Source organism: Anser brachyrhynchus (genome assembly GCF_964034855.1).
Source record: "Anser brachyrhynchus genome assembly, chromosome: 1".
Taxonomy (NCBI): domain Eukaryota; kingdom Metazoa; phylum Chordata; class Aves; order Anseriformes; family Anatidae; genus Anser; species Anser brachyrhynchus.
Window position 1 is genome coordinate 142,617,797 of NC_137694.1, and position 19,207 is coordinate 142,637,003.

Consider the following 19,207-nt stretch of genomic DNA (forward strand, 5'->3'; position numbering starts at 1 on the left):
AATATTTAGTCTGTTGCTACTGTCTACTCCAGAAACAGTCTCATCAACTAACAGCTATTAACAACCAGGAAGATATCCATGCTGCAATCTGACTTTTCTTGTCATATCTGAGTCTGAAATACAAAGTCCAGTAAGAACTTCCTAGTTTCATGTCAATGGTGACATTGCCTATTTTCACAATTACCTGAGAAAATCTTCTCATTTTACTGGATCTCTGGTTCCGAGGTTTTATTAAAAGCTTGTGTTTAGCAGCAGAATTATCCAGGCAAGAGGACAGCTCGGGTGGAGTGTCAAAATCGGCCGCAGGTGAAATGCTAACATCATGTGTCTGGGGAGCTCCAGTTTTAGCACTTCCACGCCTAGGGAACAGCTGACCGTCCGTAGAGCGAGATCTAGAAGGAGGACCCAATGTAACCTAAAAAAAGAAATAAATCCCCAAGAAGACAATTAAACAAAGAAACCAAGATACAAATATAACAATTCTACAAAGAAGGGGCCATGTTTATTGCCATTTTAAGGTTGCTTCTTTTTCTTTCTGATGCCCTTTAAAATACAATGCGTTTCCTATTGTTGTATGTGGAACATTGGTGTTGGCAATTCTGTGTTTTAGCTGTTTGAATATCATCATATACTGCCCAGTGAGGAAGAACAGGCCACATTTAACTAGAAGATGTAAAGCACAGAAATGCACGGTCAACACATTTTAGAAGACAGATTTATGAAGAGTACTCTGCTACAGAACCTAAAGGGCCAGTTTCCTTTCAGGGTCTCTCCTCCAGCATCCCTACCTACTAGGCTCCTACCCACAGTTTTGCTGGGCTGGAACATCTCTAGCTTCCTATACTGCATCAGGTCCCTTCCAACTCCACAACACCTTCCTAAAACAGAATCAAACATCAATGGCATTGATACCAAAGTCAGCTTGCATTTTTACCTCAAGTACTTACACCTGCAAAATAAGTAGGGATTTTACCTGAAGTATAATATTTCATTTATAGACTATTCTAGGGAAGGAATTGACAGACAATTCCTACTAGTGGCCTGTACTTCTGACCTGAATGCTCCAAAGGGTGCAGTACTTTCATGCAGCTGGAATTCAGCTTGCCTGTGTGCTTCACCAAAAACTGACAGAAAAAGGAGGCTGAAAAAATTATGAAAAATGACTCTAAACAGGGTTCTTCCTTTCTTTCTGCTTCAGTTTGTGCAAACAGGCAAAATGATATTTCTAACCTATCTGTCATAACATTAACATAACCTCTGACACCTCTTGATAAGTCTCCCTTTGTAGGCTTGAAATTCCAGTTCATTTCATCAGAAAAGGTTTCCTCCTTTGTCACACTTTGTTCTGGAAGGCTCTGGAAGTATTTTATTGAAGAGGAGAAAGGGAGAGCAGTATTGCGTTGATTTTATTTAGGGAGGGGGAAGGCATCAGCATTTTCTGCAAGTAGAGTTCTGCAGCATGCACTGCAGCTAACAGACGTCCTGTAGTACAGCTTGGGCCTGCTACAGCTTCCTCAATGGCCAGGGGAAAACTCCCATTGATTTTAGGGGATGCTGGATCCACAGCTTCCGTTCATGCTTTCTATTACAAAAAAAGCACCTCAGCCACGCTAAATAATGGATGCTCTCATTAATTTCCACTCTACGATATCTGCAGCGTAGTGCTGAAACATGACTAATGTACAACAAATGATACTTGGCTGCATTATACATTAGTACCTAGCAGTGAATACATTGACATTTCAGCTCCATGACAAAGACACAGCACATGTTCTCTTTCAAGGCATGTCATTATTTGCCTGCCTTTTTTTTTTTTGGCTACCGCTTTTCCTCGACAACTTGCATGTCTTCTCCTTGGCAATGCTCAGCGTTGGCCATTACACTGGAAAACTGAGAATCTGCTTCGTTACTCCTCTTCTGTTTCAGCAGCCCAAGTGAACGCCAGCTCTGAGCCGGCTGCAAAAGCCGCCTGTCTCAGGAAGCCCGGCTCTGGCCAAGCCTGCTGGAGAAGGAGGGGCTAGAAGACCCCCAAAACCTCATGCTTACATGGCTCAGCTGTCCTTCAGCTGGTAGCGCTGATTAGCACAAGGCGAGGGGCAGCGAAGGAGCCCCATCCTAAAAGGAAGGATGGGGTGGTGTGATCTTTCTCCTTTCTTTGAGCCAGGAAGGCTTCCAAGACACGACAGGGTGTCGCTGCCGCCCAAAACCTCAAGCATTATGTTGGGCAGAACTCCCCATCTCTGCAAGCCGGTTTCCTCCGACTTGTAGGATCAGGGCTCACCTCTCTGAAGCTCCAGGTAGACCCTGGGGTTCGGGAGGAAAGCGTTCCCATGGTGCTGCTTTCTGGCTGCGCTCCGAGACCAGACTGGGATGAGGAGCACTCTGAGCTAAGTGATGGGGCATGTGGAAAAAGCTGAGCAACCGCAGCGTCACCGCAGCGCCTCAGGAGTCAGCGAGTGAGTCAGAGAGTGATGTTAATGGAACCACGGGGAGACATAAATCCTCCCTTAGCCAACACGCATCCGGGCTGGACAATATATTTACAGTCTGCCTGCACCAGCTTTCAAGAAATACCTTCTTCACATGTTCCTTTTTTTTTTTTTTCCCTTTGAAAATATTAGGGCTTAGCTGCATATACGCAGTTTTTCAAACAGTTTCATGTGGAATCGAACAAGCGAGGCCAGAAATCTTTGCTGAGCGCTGTTGCAGCTGGCCTTAAAATACATTTTGCATAGTTACCAAGGAATAGTCAGCTCAGGACTAGCTTTTCTATTTCCTTTCCGCAATTCCCTTCTATTCCTCCTATTTCTAGAAAACACTTTCCTCTTTACCCCCTGTGTTGTTTCTACCATGTCTCCAGCTGCGGACATCTAAAAGGGACTCTTTAGAGCCTTTCAAAACAGCTCTTTAATCAGCCAGAACATCTGACTGCTGATTGAAGAAAGCCATCTATTTGCTTGTACTCAAGTCCTGAAAACATCCCTTCAGCAGAATTCACAGCTCGCGCTGGCTCACGTGGCCAGAATCTGACTGAAGACTGAACCTCGGTCTCCTAAGCAGCAATGTCAGCCACTGTCATCAGGCGAACTGTTTCTGCATCAGTGTGAGGTAATTTTGCATTTAAAGCAAGGGTCTGGGCAGATTTCAGAGGATCTAGATGTTGTTCATGGCCCCTCAATGAGCCTTCTCCCTTATCCTATGCATGTAACCTAAGCAGTCTTTACTGCAATTTCCCATCTTTAAAAAAGGGATACTATTTTAATGTCAAAATCTGGTTGATTGTTTCTGGAGATTAAATCATGTCTGTGAATTTTGCTAAAGGATACGAGCTATTTTAAAGGGCATAATTATTGTTAACGGGAGCTTACTTGGCGTCAGAATAATGTTGATAAATAATCATAACTTTATATTAGAAGGACAAGCATTATAAAGGCAAAACAGACAGACATGCAACTACACACATACGAGGCTGCTTTTGTAGCAGACAGACAACAAAGTAATATTTATGCCTCGCGTTTCATTAAAGGACTACTGTACATAATTGCTTGGCCCTTAATACATTTGGCAGAAGTTACCTGTTCTTCTTCTTCACTGCCTGTTCCAGCTAAACTCAAAGAGCTAAGGTGCTTGTGAGAGTCAGAGAACTGTGGGATGGAATGAGGAAGAGATTCAGTAAAAGACGACAAATGAGATGGATACACCAGCAGAAACCATCTACGCAAAGTGCACACAGATGCTGACAATGTAAGTTGTTCTTATCTGTAGTCTTAAGGATTAGCAAGGATACTACAAACATAAAGTATAAGACATGCAGATAAAGAATGAAATTATGTACAACAAAACTATCATTTAAAAAGAAAAAAAAAACAGTTTCAAATTCTTTTATGTTTCTTTTGCCCAAGACAGACTAGAAAAACATTAAGAGAACTCTCTTATCAGCACTTTCAAGGGAGCATACAGATTTTTCAGACTATTTTTTTATGCCTTGCAGCTCTCTGTAGTCCCTAGAAAAAAACCAGCATCCCCATGCATGCAAAGAAACACACCCTCTCTTTCCTAGTTCTGCATTTTCTGGAATTATATTTATATTTCAACAGGAACAGAGATTGTTTACACAGATATTCCACCTCAAGTAAGGTATTTCTGAATTGTTCAGAGGTAAAGTAGTGATACATACTACAAACCAAGTAATTTATTCTACCTCCCACGCATAGGTAAAACAAGTAATTAAACACTGATTTTTGTCAGCACCAGAACTACTCACTCTTGTTGTTGTGCCTGAACTTAGGACGTCATGGAGCAAAGACATTTCTGGAGGGCTCCTGGGTAACCCATCATCTTCAGAACTGGTCCCAGCATCCTCTGTCCGCTTTGCATGAAATCCAAACGCAGGCGGAGGTCCCAGCTTCATGGTAGGCTGGAGTTTCATCTTAAGCATGGTGCAATATACGTTAGCATGTGATAACGACGGAGGTTTCCCCAGTACATTTTTTAGTTCAGATCAGTGAGTTACCTTTATTTTAGCTTCACAATTGAATGACCCAGAACCCAGCACATGTCACTTCAGAAGTTCTGTTAGGAGGCCAAACAACCTGTCCATTTTACAAATACCTTTTAAATAGAACCAAGGTAAGATACTGCTGTCTAATTAATAAAAGCAACACTTGATGGAAGCTGCAGACAGATATTACTTGCTGATCAAATACTCAACTACAAATATCATCAAAAAATCAAGCCTGGAAAGACATTCTACCTCTTGCAGTTGAAAAAAAAATATGTTGTGTAAATTACCTGCAATGCTCTAATCCGATCAGAAACATTTTCTTGTGAAAACACTCTTACTGGCCTTGCAGGCTCTTGCCCAGTCTCAGGGATGAAAATGCTATCATGTGACAAAGCTCTGCTCCCCATAACGCCCTTGTGGCTCCTAGAATAACACAACAAACAAGCAAATGCACACAGATTTCTTTTGCCAGTCCTCTTATTCTTAACTCTGGTGGTCTGTTGGAGTGGGAGACTGATGTGTAAAGCACACATCACGCCTGAGATTCCAAACTTCTCCATGAATGCAATATACAGTCATTCAGACAAATCTACATAGCACAAAAACAACCAAAATATGCAAGTGTCAGTATCTGTTGCGTTAGCAAACCAAATCAAGGTTAGAGACGGTTTAACCCCAGCAACTGAGCTGAGCTATGGTTTATTTAAAAGCTACTGCCCCTTGGCTTGGGGGCACCACCTGGGTGCTGCGACGGTGCCACAGGCAAGCCCAGCTGAAAATCGAAGGGAGTTCACATAACCCAGCCTGTGCCTGAGGTGGACTAACTTTGTGCTAATGCAAGAACATGTCTTGCAAATGACTGAGCGCTACCCTATGAAAAATAAATAGTGCCTTTCACTATTTAAGCATAGTAGAACATTTACTGCATATCCCTGCCACACAGGTCATTAACAAAAATGTTGCAGGGGATACACTTCTCACCTAGAACCATTTACATAAAATCCTTGCGAGGTCCTGTGCTCTATGCCAAGATCCTTGGGATTTTCCCTTAGGAGCCTGGGGACACATTTTTTCACAGACACTTCGTTGGCTGGCGATAGGAAGCAGAAGAAAGCTTCTCTCTTATTCTGATTCCTACCTTTGATGCTTGCAGCATGTAAGGTCTTTTGAAAATGTTACGTGTGGGGAATGAAAACCTCGTTTCCTCATGGAAACGGCAGGGAGACACATGGACAGACAGCTAGCTGCTAGGAGGTCTCCTGTGCTGATTTTCCTCTGCTTAGCTCATAGCACAGCTGAGCAGGGACCAGAAATGTGTGCACATGGCATTTCTTCTAGGACTCCTTTCTTTTATTTTTATTTTTTTTAATGGGAAATGGCAAACCAGAATACATGACTGCTCGGATTCAAGTAACTACCAAATTAATTGAACAGACTGTCTATAAAAAGCAATAGTAATGTGTATTTTTGCATCTTAGGTACTCTCTTAGAGACATTCAGAAACAAAAACAAACATGGCAAAAAGTAACATTTTCCTTGTAATGGCTGCTATAAATATGTTTGATAACACAATTGCAGGAAAAAGTTAATCTGTATGACTGCTGCAGAAGGAAGGAAAGCCTGCTGCTTCAGCTTCATGCATTAGAGACATTAGAAGAACACTTTATCTACATGAAAATGTGATCTCTGCAAAGCATCCAAGGTCAGAGAGCTATACCAATTTGCAGAGAAAGTGCCAGTCAGGACTGCAGTGGCTGTTTAATGCACCGACATCTTACAAAGGCTGAACAGCAGCCAGCTAAGCAGTGTTGTTACATGTGCACATTTAGCCCTGCGTGCTACCTTTGCTTTCTCTTTCTAGTAGACACGTACCTCCTGGATGTGTAGCGGAGGTTTCCTAAACATCTCAGATTATGAGTGCTCTATTTAATTTTCCTTCCTTTCAAGGTATTTTCTGGTCTTTGTTTATTTAAACAAATGTGAAGGAACAATAATTTAACAACCCTGTGAGTAATGGCAAGGGAACATAGCTAAACCAGCCAAAGATTGTACCCGCTCGGTCATGACCTTGTTGAGTAGCACATGAGGGAGAGAATATTTCACCATGCCTCATCTTAAAAATATGTTGTTGAACAAAAATGCTATCGCCCACTGTTAGACCTGACGCTGCCAGCCCGGAACTCCTGGGGCTTCAAGCTGGACTACTACTACTCTTGCCAATGCTACAGACATTTGTGAGTAATTTCTTTCAGTTGTTTGGCGCTGCCTAGTGGCTGTATCATGCAGCGTCGTTCCAAGTGGATGGGATGGGTTTGCCTTTCTAGTCCCTCTGCACAGCAGCAGCTCTTGGCTGCACTTCACCCAGGAACACAAGTCCACCTGACCACCCAGGAATACATTTGGACTTTGTATCATGTTTCTCATGGTTACTTTTTGGATGAGAAGGAAGGGATAGCATTTTTGGAAATGCCTGCATGAAGACAGGATGTTCAGAGGCATCCAGATCTGCAGACTGGGATTCACCTCATCAAACCTCAAACACTGCAGCGCAGGTACCTGCATCGGAGCCGGTCACCCCAGGCTCCTGCTTACACTTGGTGAGGAGAAACAGGCACTTCTAGAGCATGGTTCATCAGTGCCTTCAGGATGTACCACAAGAACGTTACCAGCTTTCTTAGCAATGTTGACTTCTCTCTGCTGATTACAAAAGGCAGTCGGTGACAACCTCAGACGCAGGCATTTATCCTTTGGTCAGATGAATCCCAGTTATACAGAGGAAACAAAGGCTCTGCAGCCTCTGGTTCCTACTAGCATAAACGATCAGGCATCTACATTTTTTAACAATCCATAGGAGATGCATCTTAGGGGCACAAGACAATTCTGATCAAATTTAAGCTGAGTACCTCATTCTACTTTTGAAGACGAGAACTACATTATTTAGAAATGATAACCCAAGGATTACTTATGCTTAAACAAAGGCTTTTTTAGTTACTAGCTATTAGTTATTGCTGCATCCCATCCACTTGTGATTTGCCTTGCATCAGGCATTTTAATTTGTACTTCCGTTAAAAAGGCAACTGTTTGAGAGTGAAACCATTCTGAACAAAAGGAGTAAGCAATTCGGGGTATCTTTAATCTATAAACATCATAGCAGCTCTGTATTTGTCTACCAGCCACAGTCCAAAGACTTACTCAAGTTCATCTTCTGAATAATAACTAACGTGCATGTTGTGTGAGGCCGCCACATCACTTGTTGACTGGAATAGCTTCAGACTGCTGCTCCCAGAAGACGTTTCTTTCCTTTTCTTTTTACCAAAAAACTTTTTGAAAGATTTGAACTTTGATTTTTTCTTTCCTAAGTGAAGAAAAATAAAGAAGATGCAACCAGCAGCATTTGCAAGCTTTTGGAACAATAACATGTCCCAGATCATTTCTTCATAAGTGGTTTTTTTCCTGGAAGAGGCAACACAGTCCGCTCTTGCATTAATATCTTTCAAGACTATACTGATAGCATGAAATTACTATTATCTTGGAGAATGGATTGCAATGTTTATGACATAAAAATAACCTACAGTGAAGGATCTTTCCTAATAGAGTTTCTACTTGCCTCTTGAGATAATTAGACTATGAAGAAAAACTTTGGTATTAACAGCCTGGGATATAGAGAAGAAATTGCAACTCGGGAACACACTGCCTTTGTTCAGCAAGCTAAATAGTGATGATAAGGACAATGCTGTTACCAAAACCAATTTAAATGTAGAAATAGCTTACTTAGGTGGAATGTGCAGTGTCAGGAGGCTAATGCTTTTATAATGTCAGTTTTATAATACATCCCAGAATGTTTTGAATGCTAATTATGAGTCTCAATGGATGATAAAGTATTAAAATAGAAATCAAGCAATAATCTTGAAAGGTAATGTTAGTCTGCTCAGTGAGGAAAGACCTGAATTAGGATCAGTTCCAAGATCCATGAAGAAAAGTACTTAAAATGAAATCAGCGTTTTGCACAAGACATCCCAACAACTTGTGCCCGTCCTGTATATGTTGGGATGACAGCACTGGAAAGCATCCCTGTCTGTGTTTCAGTTATTGTTGGATCTTGTTGGGTAAAAAAGTAATTTTTAAAAGATGCTACAAAAATCTTACTTCAAGCCTCTAGAAATGTCAAAGCTGCAACAGGTCTTGGAGACAGAAAGAGAGAAATGGAGAATGCATTCTTTAAATAAACAGATTCACTTTTGTGGCAGAGCTAAGGTACTAAAGCTCAAGAAGCTACAGCACTTTTCATTCACCGAGGAAGGGAGCAATTCTACCTGAATTGTCTTCTCCATATCCTTCGGTCTCTCGCACCTTTGGGTCCATTATCCTTGAGGAACTCATGTGACAGTCACTAAAGGAGATAGAAAAAGTGTCCATCTTATCAATGAGATAGATAACAATACTTCAACACACACACACAAGCAACTAAGAAATAGTAAAGAATACTAAATATAAAGATATACTTTACTAAAATATAAAGATATAAAAATGTAATATAGTATATAAATACATAAGCAATATATGTCTAAATACATGTATTATATTTACAAATACATAAACAACATGAAAATATTCCACAGGACAAAGCTTCTTAGGCTACAGTGTAACAGTTTTACAGAACTATTTCCACTTAATAAGGTGATGGCACATTACAGTTCAGTTAATCAGCTCGCCTCTCCTTACTGAAAATTGAGTGTAATGAAGTTCTTGAATGCTTCTGAAAGTGTGCATCAGAAGTTTGCTTCTCTGAGTTTCCCTCTCTCCTCCTATTCAGGACCACAGACGTAATGTCTTTGTGATAATCACAGCATTTGGGTACCACATCTCAGTAACCTTTGTAAAGAACTGCATGCATTTCTTGTTTATATTTAACTTGAAGTATTCTACGGATTCTAGTGTTTCTCCTTTTTTAAACCATTTGTGAAAAGGTAACCATTCTATTTACTCTTTTGTTCATGCAGACAAAAATACAAGTAAAAATAAAACAATAAATTTTCTTCTTTCTTCTTTGCTTTTTTGAAGCAAAATAAAATTAAAATTAAAAAATACATCCAAAATTGTATATGTCCCAAGCCTGAGAACAGAATATCTGTAATTTAAACTGCATTTTCAGAGCAGTAGTCAGTTTGTGCTCTCTTTTCTCCATCTGGAAAACTATGATTTCATGGTTCAGTCAGAATAAAGTCATGGATGCCATTCACTGGAGGGTGACCTAAATACCGTAGAGGAACTACTGGGGTTGTGCTGGTGACAGATGCTCAGGCCAGAACCCAGACCAGAGCGCGAGTACACCATGGTTATTTCGATCCCCAGAAATAAGAGCAGTCTTAAGTAACGAGGCTCATAAATTCAAACAGTGAGTGAAATGGAAACGAAACATTTATTACTCAAACCCAAACCATGACGCATTGCCTGAAACGCCAGCGAGCACTCGAGCCAGGCCGTGACGAGCGGCTGTGGGATGGTACCAGCGAAGCCACCACTGCGGCCCAGCAGCTTCTGCGCTTCTCCACTGTGCCGGATGAATGCCTTCATCGTCAAACGATCCCTCCCACAGCCCTTGGGTTTTATATCATGTTGTATTTTTGTATTGTAATACATAAATGATGGGTGCCACAACTCAGATCCCCAGCTGCGGCCACTGCATCCACCTGCAGCCAGGTGAGGGTCTCCTTTTTTTATCTGGATGGGTACACGTTGTCCTCCACCAGGGAAGCAGCAAGACCCTGAACCCTGGAGAGCTCCCTTCTTGCCAGCCATGGGTGGCAAGGCCCCCGCTCCTGACCTCCCATGGCTGCTCTCCAGGTCGGTGACACTTCTGCTGTTTTCTGAGGTTATTTTAGGAATCGGTGTGTCCTCCTACAAAGTGTCCCGGGCCTGGACACCGGTTTTACCTGGGAGAAGACCCATCCGCTCCATTGTAGGCAGCTGTATCTCAGCTTTACAGTTTTAAAGGAGAGTCCCCAGGCTGGATCCAGGGCTGGCATTCTGGCCTCATTCTGCCAGGCCCGTGCTGGTTCATCGACGGAGCGTGGTGCTGGCGGAGCGGGAGGCTGTGAGCCCTCACCACAGTTGCTATGTTGTGGAAACACACGGCTTGTGACCGGGACGGCGAGGCGCGGCCACGCGCCGATGACTGAGCGTCAAGGATCTGGGAGGAGTTTTTATGGCCGCTGTTACCAAGGAGAGATCTGTTTGCGCCACGAGACGAAAGGGCATCCTCTTCTTCAGCCGGCGGAGGGGAGCTAAGCAGCTCAGGGAGGGACTGGAACTGAAAAATCCCTGCGAAACGCTTGGTGAAGGACACAGAAATCCGTCTGGCCAGGGATCGGCATGTGCAGCCACCAGGCCTAAGCCTGTTTGCCCAGCCATTTATCCTGGGACGTGGACAGGGATGCTGGTGGCCAGGCTTTCAGAAGTACACTCAGAAGGCATCAGGTCATTTTGGCCAGCCTTGGTTTTAAGTAAATGGTTGAGCTGAAACTTAGTGCTTTGCTGAGTTAGGGTTCCACTGAAGCAATGAGCCAACACGGCGCGCAGGAATACTGACCTGGCTGTCAGACCGCTCTCTGAGGACGGGGCTGTCCAGCTCAGCGTCCCACCAAACCTAGCATTAGGCAATTACATTGATTTCTGCCTTAAAACGGATGGTGACATTTTTATTGATGTGGGGGGGAAGTTGCTTTTCCTTCCCAACTCTTCCTTTGTGGCACACTGTTAGAGAAATGCTGTTTTTCACCTGTTCACCAACCACCCAGCACAAAAGAAAATTCTATTTTTTTTCCCAAGTATATGAACTTGGAGAGCTCTTCTATGTACATCTCCCCTTTTTTTCTTCAGCATAAGTTATTTAACGGTATGTTGAGGCAGAATTTCAATCTCTCAAGCTTTTTCCTCAGCATCCGTAACAAACCCTCATCCATCAGATGAAAGATTCAGTTAAAACATGGTACTTATGAGAGGAAGAAACCAACAAGAGGCCAAAGTTCCACCTCGGTATGACCATACCTGCATGCCACTTCCCTGACGTATGGAGATTTGATTGTTTACTCGTGAGTTAAACGTTATCTTCTTCAAAGCTTCACTTAAAATCTATGATGTCTATTACATCTATGATTTGTGCAACACAACGCTGACACTATCTAGATGCCTCGAATCAGCACCCACGTGCATGGGTGCATGCTTGCGTTTGGATCCTGAGGCTGCGGCGGGGAGCAGGACGGCCGAGCCTTCTCACCTCCAGTTTCTTCAAGGACTTGCCGGGCTCCAAGGGCTAATTAAATCATACTCTGCTCTGAAGACTCCGTGGGGTTCGCATCCTACAGGAGCTGTCTGCTTTACTTCTCCTCTTTTAGCAAGGGCGAGATTTACCACACTTCTGGCAGCTGCACTTTTTCTCTTTTTTGTTTCCCTTCAGGTTTCATTTTTGGTTCTTTTCACAGTGGAATATTAGAGATACCTGGTTTGTCAATTTATTACAAGATTTATGAGGCCAAAATGTCTGATGACAAACTGCTAAGTATTACCCAAGCTTATAATAGTATATTTTCTGTATTGGACTCTTCCCAGCAGAGACTGTTTTTCCATTTTCCTCCTTCTTTCCCATGGCCTTTTAATATGAGCTACGAGACAGGAAACACAGCTGAGAATACGTGAGCGCAGGGAAAGAGAGGGAATATGGCAACACAATGGGTGCTTATTCCCTTCCCTACCCCTCCCCTCCCAAATGTCAATGCATTCAAAAGTGAGTATCAAAAAAGCACAGCTGAACCAAATGGCAGCAATTTGCACCTTTTATTCCAGCGCTGTTCAAGAAGATTTGCTCGCTAGTAGGCAAAGAAACATCAGCAATTAAAGTGATTTTAAAAATATGAATTTAGGCAAATCATCCACACGAGAGGAAGACCTGCCCTCTCTTCTCTCCAATATCACGATATGCACTGAAATTTCTACTGGTTTTACACAGCCTTGTGGATTTGGGGGAAAAAATGCAGGAATTAAGGGAGATATATGTAGAAAACCCAAACACTCAGAAGGACTGCCCTAGCTGAGGCAGTAACCGAACAGAAAACATTCTCGATACCAAGGACTAGGACTGAAGCAGCTTCTCCTCACCCACCACCTCCCCGCGGGCTCAGACCTGAAACGAAAGCTCCATCCCTGGGCCAGGCCGTCCCTTCTCATGTCACACGGACTGCAGGAAAGGGACAGCTCCATGTTTTGAGAGGGAGCAAGCCCAAGGCATCGGCTGCAATGCTCTGCTAGCTGCAGGTGCATCAGCAGAGCTTCCATGCCTCTGGAGATGCTCCACATCTCTGGCACATGGGACTGGTGGAGGCACCATCTGGATGATGCCCCAGATCACAATCTGTACCCACCAAGCACAAGAAACCCCGCTGTTCAACATACCTCTCTGCTCAGACCCCCTCCTGCCCATACAGACCCCAACACGACCCCCACTTCAAGCTCCCAAACCACCGTCTGTGCTCCCAGCTGGTAAAGCCTGAACCGACCCCGAAGTAAATCTCTCAGAGCATGCCTAATTATAAAATCTTTTCCAGAAGTCATCCATCACCTTGAGCTTATGCTATTAAGAGAAACCTCTTCTCCCTGCCCCGGTCCCCTCCTTCTGCAAGAGGAGGTGTGGGAAGCGCAGAGCAGTGCTGCACCTGAGCCAGCACTGGGCACACCGCCCAGGTGCCAGCAGCATCCACGTGAGCGAGGTACAGGTCTCTGGGAATCCCATTAGTTTGTATAAATGCATCCAAAAAGCGCACAGAAAGGGATGTGAGAAGCTGATAACGACTGCAACACCATTTCCCCATTTCCAAAGCCATGCACCTCCCTGCTCCAGACCTCTCTTGATGGCAAAGGAGTACAAATTCCATTTCTTTCAGCCTCTGACTTTTAAATCAAATGCACGGCTGCACTCGAGAGCATGCTTCCACACACACAGTCATCCTAGGAGCTTTGTCAGGAGTCCCAGGCACTGTCACTGTGACCAAAAGGCCACCTTCCCTTTCTGCATGTAAACACCTATAACAGTACCTGACGTATTCCAACTCCATTCCCATCCTCTTTGAATGGGTGATGCACTAAAAATAATTTACCCAGAGAAGACCTGTTGTTTGTCTGTTTGTTTTGAGAAAACCATGTTTCCCTTTGTTATACCCAGATAAAATACCAAAGACAAACTTTACAGAATCACAGATTCATAGAATCATTCATGCTGGAAAAGACCTCTAAGACCATCCAGTCCAACCTTTATGCCAAACCAAGTAGATAAGCAGCCCGTCGCTTTTTAAATACAAGTTTGCTTTCTGTTTTCGGAGCTGGGCAGACAATTATCTCCTTCCATTTTGTTCAAATGTTTTGCAACAGGCAACAAAAAAAATAATTACTTTGCAAAGTCTCTGACTTCATGTGTTCTCTGCTGTTTTTAATAATTTAGTGAGGATGCTGTTAGCACCTAGGTTTTTTATGGATGCCCATAGGGATGGCATCTTCAACAACATATTTCTTTAATCTGTATTATTGGTCAATGAAAGGCTCAGTGAACAGGGCTGACATTTCCTCCAGCTACTGCTACCCTTGCAGCATGCTCTCATGTTCCCCGAAAATCTGCGCAGTGCCCGACCACTCATTCCTTCGCCTAGCAATCCAAACTTGTCTCTGGTGCATTTGTGTTTGTTTCCACAGACCGTGAAGGCTCTCATGTAGGATCCTCAACAAGCCTTCTGCCGTGCCCCGTGCCAGCAGCACATTCCTTTCTCTATTACAAACAGAGCATTTCCAAGGAACAGGGAAAAAAATCTGCTCTCCCTACCTGTTTATTTTTCAAGAATTGATAGACCTCCCTTCCCCTATATTTTCTGCATGAAAGCAAGAGGCTAGAAGACAAATACCGCATAAGATAAACTTTCCTCCCAAGCAGCTAGAGAAGAGCAAGCTTTTTGGTTGCTCTTTTTTTTTTTTTTTTTAGAAAAGTGTGCTGCCACAAGATCCACAAACCTGTGAGGTCAGAAGGAAGGAGGTCACTGCGATCGCCCAGGACGATTTCCTGGTACAGGGAACAGACTATGTCCCAGAAAGGTGATGAGAGCTCCTCTTCCCTAGCACAGCTCAGTAACTTAGGGGTAAACACCTTGTCAAAGGTCACATTGTGCTCATGGGAAAAGCCTTAGCTTGCACGCTTTCTTTAAAAAAACAAACAAACAAAAAAAGCAAATCAAACATCCACATGAAAGAATTAAAAACAGGAAAAAAGTTTACATTGGCAAAAGAATGGAACAAACTCATGCGAAATGCATTATTCCTATGTAAAAACACCTCCTTTCTTCCTTTCAATGGAAGTTTTATATTTTTTTGTGATTTAACAGACAGCCTGGGAGAGCTATTCCACCAACATGGAAAGCATTATTAAAAGAACACTTAGAGTAATAAAAGCACATTGACTCCCCTTCTCCTTTCTCAGCATACCGGGATAATAGAAGCGTAGCTGTTCTGCACAAAGACCCGAGACCTCCCCCAGCTGGCTCCCTACCAGAGATCCTCTGCTATATGTAGGAGCACAAACAGCTCAACAAACTACCGGAGTTTGGGGTTTTGAGCAGCCTTTCCACTGATGGCAGCACAGTCTCTATTTTGAACTTCAATAGGATCAAGCGGGCACGCAGAGCACTTTGGCTAATAACGTTCTGAAGGAGCTCATCCTTTTTGTACAGTAGCAGGCTAACATCACTGAAAGTCAAGGGTCAGTAAAGCATTAAAAATTCACCGTGCCTCTCCTTGAACAGCAATAGAAAAGAAAGTAAAATGTCTTGCTTTAGTTAGAACAAAATTACATTTGATTCCACATGCCGCAATTGCAATTATTCTTGAATTCAGCACTGGGAACGTTCCTGAAGCTATTTCACAAAAATAATTACACAAGGTCGTTTGGCATTCAGAGAGAGTACAAAAATCAACGTTGTTCTGAGGTCTCCATGGGTTTAGATTCAGCGAAACATAACGGGGCTTTCATTGATCCCCCCGTGCTTTTTGGAACCGTAAATACAATAAATCGTCCCTATACATACACACGCACACACGCACTTTGTGGCAGAGAAAGAAAGAGCCTCACCAGGAAGCACAGCGAGCCCCGAGGAGCTGCAGGCCCTTACACCTGCAGCCCCATCAATCAGGCTAATGTAAGCACGCTCTCGTGGAGTGCGGAGGTTAATGGGAGCTTCGGATGCCGAAAGGCTTTAGGACTACCCAGAGAAGGAGATCCTTATTCAGCTTTATCTGCTATTCAGAGCAAAACTCGGGCCAAGCTACGCAGACAATGAAGTCAATTGCAACTGCTAACATCGGATCTGAACGCGGCCCCATTTGCGTCCCTTCTGAGCCCATCTATAATGCGTTGCCTGTTTACCCCTGGCTACATAAATGTGAGGTCGTCAGCAGCTTTATTCCAACGCTCCTATTGTTTCCTTAGAGGTTAAGGACGAGTCTTTTCAAACGACGTGTTCACCTGAACGCAGAACACAGCTATATCCCAGGCCTACCTGCAAATATGCAATGAAAAATAGAGCATGGTTTGGCCGAGCACAGGTGAAAGCGCAGGAAACAAAGAGAATAGGGCGCGCTTTACTGGGTTCCTCCAGAATTCCTGTGCTGGAGAGATGAAACAAGCACTGTGATCATCTATGCACCGTGTGCAGAATAGCTTTAATATTAAATATTTAGAGTAGAGGGAAAAAAAGAAGGAAGGGAACGTAAAGAGAATGAATTAAATATCCTAAGGGAAGCCTGAGCCCCTCCAGGCAGAGACGCGCCAGCCCACCGTCTGAGATGAGCCCGACACGAGCAGTCTGACTTCCAGGAGCTGCTGGAGAAAGGTGCCATCGGGGGCCCCCAGGCCTCAGCGCTCCCCCGGTGCTGCTTCAGGGCAGCCCGGCCGCTCTGCCGAGCCGGCTGCGGTCATGCTCTAACCTGGAGTCCCCTCGGATGCAGCGGCAGAAAGCGGCCATGCCTCCGGGCCACCGACCGGTCCCTCTCCGGGGTCATCCTAGCACCGAGGAGCAGCGGGGAGGGCAACGGGAGGCGGTGGGGAAGGGGAGCATCCTGCCCTGCTTCACCCCTCTGCCGGTCCCTGGCTGCGGGCTCAGAGGCCAGCGTCTTCCCCAAGGTCCACGCGGGCTGTCCGAGAGGGACGGCCACTCTCAGCGCAGGCTCAATCCTCTGAAACTTCCCCAGGCGACGGCGCTCACATATTTCAGCAATAACCGCTACCTGGTAAACACATTCCACATTCCTGTCGTGCTGAACCCCACAGGCCAAGCGACTGGCCCCTTGCTTGACTGCTGCACAAGGCTCCTTGTGAAAAGGTGCAGGTGGCAGGCTTTTAAATGGGAACGACCTTACTGAGCATCTTTTGACTCCTAATTTAGTCCTGCTCCGCTGTCAAATTGATAGTCATTTTCTTGAGCCCATGTGAACCCCAAGAAACTCTCAGATCACCTCTAGAAAAAAGGAGCACGAGAGCGTTAATGCAAGCTCACAGCAATGCACGATGACCTGCTGAAGTTGGAAAGCCTTCCTAACCAAAACGGTTTCTCCTGTGAACAGGGCTGCCTTCCAACCCCGTCACAACGAACAACACCGCTGAGTCCTTGCATCTTTCCTCACTACCCTCCTCCACAACTCAAAAGATAAACACAATTGGGATTTCACAAAGGTAAGAGCCCTAGTTTTGTGTCATTTGTTCCCTCGCTACGTGTACTTGCAAACTCTTCATTCCTCTTATCCATCCAGGTCACGTTTGCTCTTTTGTGTTTGAAGTAAGAGGAGCTGTTTTCCTGCAGTCCTCCCATCCCTGTGTACTTGCAGGTCTGCGCTCCAAAACACGGGATATGAGCAAATGGAAATTCCCGTGACTCACTCCGATTCTCATCTCCCCTCTGCTCCTTCCCTGCAGCAATAACCTCCAGGAAAGCAGGAGATCCCCCCAGTCACTCTGCACGATTCACCTCCTGCTGCCGCTTCAGACCAGCGGGCTTTTGGAAGTCAATATCCTGGTGGGGCTTACCAGGTTTTACTGCTACCTTGCTGAAGGCCAGAGACGAGTCTCTAGTGCCCTACACTATCCACACAAGTCTCTGGACGTGCCCAATTGTCCAGGACCAGTGACAGGGAGCACGTGTGCAGGATACTCAGAGGAACATACACAAAAATGTTAAATGCAGAACAAAGCGAGGAGATTGGAGAAAGTACGAGGAAGGATGGCACTGAAGAGCACAAGCCTTCCCTGGCAGTGTTTATAGCAAGCCAGGGACACGTTCACCAGGAGGGCTCCTGCTCCTTGTCTATCCCTTTCCCACATTGACATTTGCCCTCAGTCTCCTCTCTTCTGCCACTTTTGCCAGAAAGCTCCCCCGTGCACAGTTGTTCCTGGCTGCCTCTCCCTCCAGGCAACGGAGCAAAGACGACACTTCAGGAATTAACAGGTCTAAATCTCCTTACTCGGAGGAGAAGCCTCTCTGCTAAGGACAAGGGGAACCCCGGGGTACCCAGGTGCTCACAGGGTACCTTCTGCCTTCCCATCCCCACTGCCTGATCCCTGTGCCAAGGGAGACCCAAAGGCTACACAGGAACCTGAAAATGGTGCTTACAATGGGCAGAAAGGGAAGGAAAAAATCCCCCCAAACCAAACCAAAAATTTGGGAACTTGTCCTGTTTGTCTCTTTGGGCTCCTTTCCTTGAATACGTCACAAACATCTCACTTCAGTACCGAAAGCTTGATGGGATGCAAGTTATTAATTTCTGACTACGACAAGAGCTATTATGGTTAATTTAACATGTGCAGGCACTTAACTAACTACTGTTGGGAAATATTTGTCATTAATTCAAAAATTTCCTGCCTGCAATTTGGCAGATATAATGTAAGTGGGCCGCAGCAATCCAGCATGACATAGAGAGCTCTCATCCACCGCCACCTTTACACGTGACTGTACGACACTCAAGCTCTGCCTGAAACGAGCACAACAAAATGTACTGCGGCATCCATAAATTAAATGGCATTGGCGTTCGGATGCCAGAAAATCTAATTTCAGAGGATGCTCTTCCAGACACAGGAACGGGAGCAGAGAAGCGCACGAGCTCTCTGTGGGGAGTGGAAGGGACACCATTTGGAAAGACTGTGTCTTAAGCATGTTAGTCATAAATCGTTTTGTCCACAAAGGTTCTTCAGTGCCGTGTTTCTGCAAGACCCATCGCTATCAGACGCACTCTCCTGTCAGTCCCTTTCCACTGCAGGGCCTCCATGCGTTCTCTCGCCTCTTTCCCTTCTCTCATGTGGTAGTTCCCAGAGGAACAGCAATGTGTTGGTACACTTCAATCTTTGAGCTCTACGTAGGTGTGTCAGGATAAACCTTGGGAACACACTACCAGAGGGGACTTCCCGAGCATTCAGTCCCCTATTGGTGCTGACAAACACTTCACATAATCCTTTCACAGGCCAATTAAAGTCTATTTTTGAAAACAATTCCATTTTTCCCCATTCCTTTGACCGAAATGCTATTCTGGGAGCTTGTTAGAAATGTCCAGACTAAACAGCCAGTCTACAGCTAATTTTTTTTTTTGGTGCCAACACTACCCTTTTCTTGAGGCAGCTTTTGTCTC

The 19,207-nt window shown here is 44.6% G+C and overlaps 1 protein-coding gene across 10 annotated transcripts in view; it reads right to left on the reverse strand.

Moving 5' to 3' along the window:
* The window catches only part of CRACDL (CRACD like), a 61,375-nt gene that overhangs the window by 17,280 nt on the left and 24,888 nt on the right, over nt 1–19,207 (reverse strand). For 6 of the 10 annotated variants that reach the window (XM_080575525.1, XM_080575524.1, XM_080575521.1 and 3 more), the window contains exons 2-7: nt 8,818–8,894; nt 7,697–7,859; nt 4,792–4,927; nt 4,265–4,429; nt 3,576–3,644; nt 185–415 (exon numbers count right to left, since the gene is read on the reverse strand). In XM_080575525.1, coding sequence (XP_080431651.1) covers nt 185–415; nt 3,576–3,644; nt 4,265–4,429; nt 4,792–4,927; nt 7,697–7,859; nt 8,818–8,884 — 831 coding nt within the window. In that variant the 5' untranslated portion in view covers nt 8,885–8,894. Of the gene's footprint in view, nt 1–184; nt 416–3,575; nt 3,645–4,264; nt 4,430–4,791; nt 4,928–7,696; nt 7,860–8,817; nt 8,895–10,437; nt 14,474–14,554; nt 16,490–16,519; nt 16,707–19,207 lie in introns of those variants that run through there. The other 4 variants (XM_080575522.1, XM_080575519.1, XM_080575528.1 and 1 more) reach the window with 3 other exon arrangements.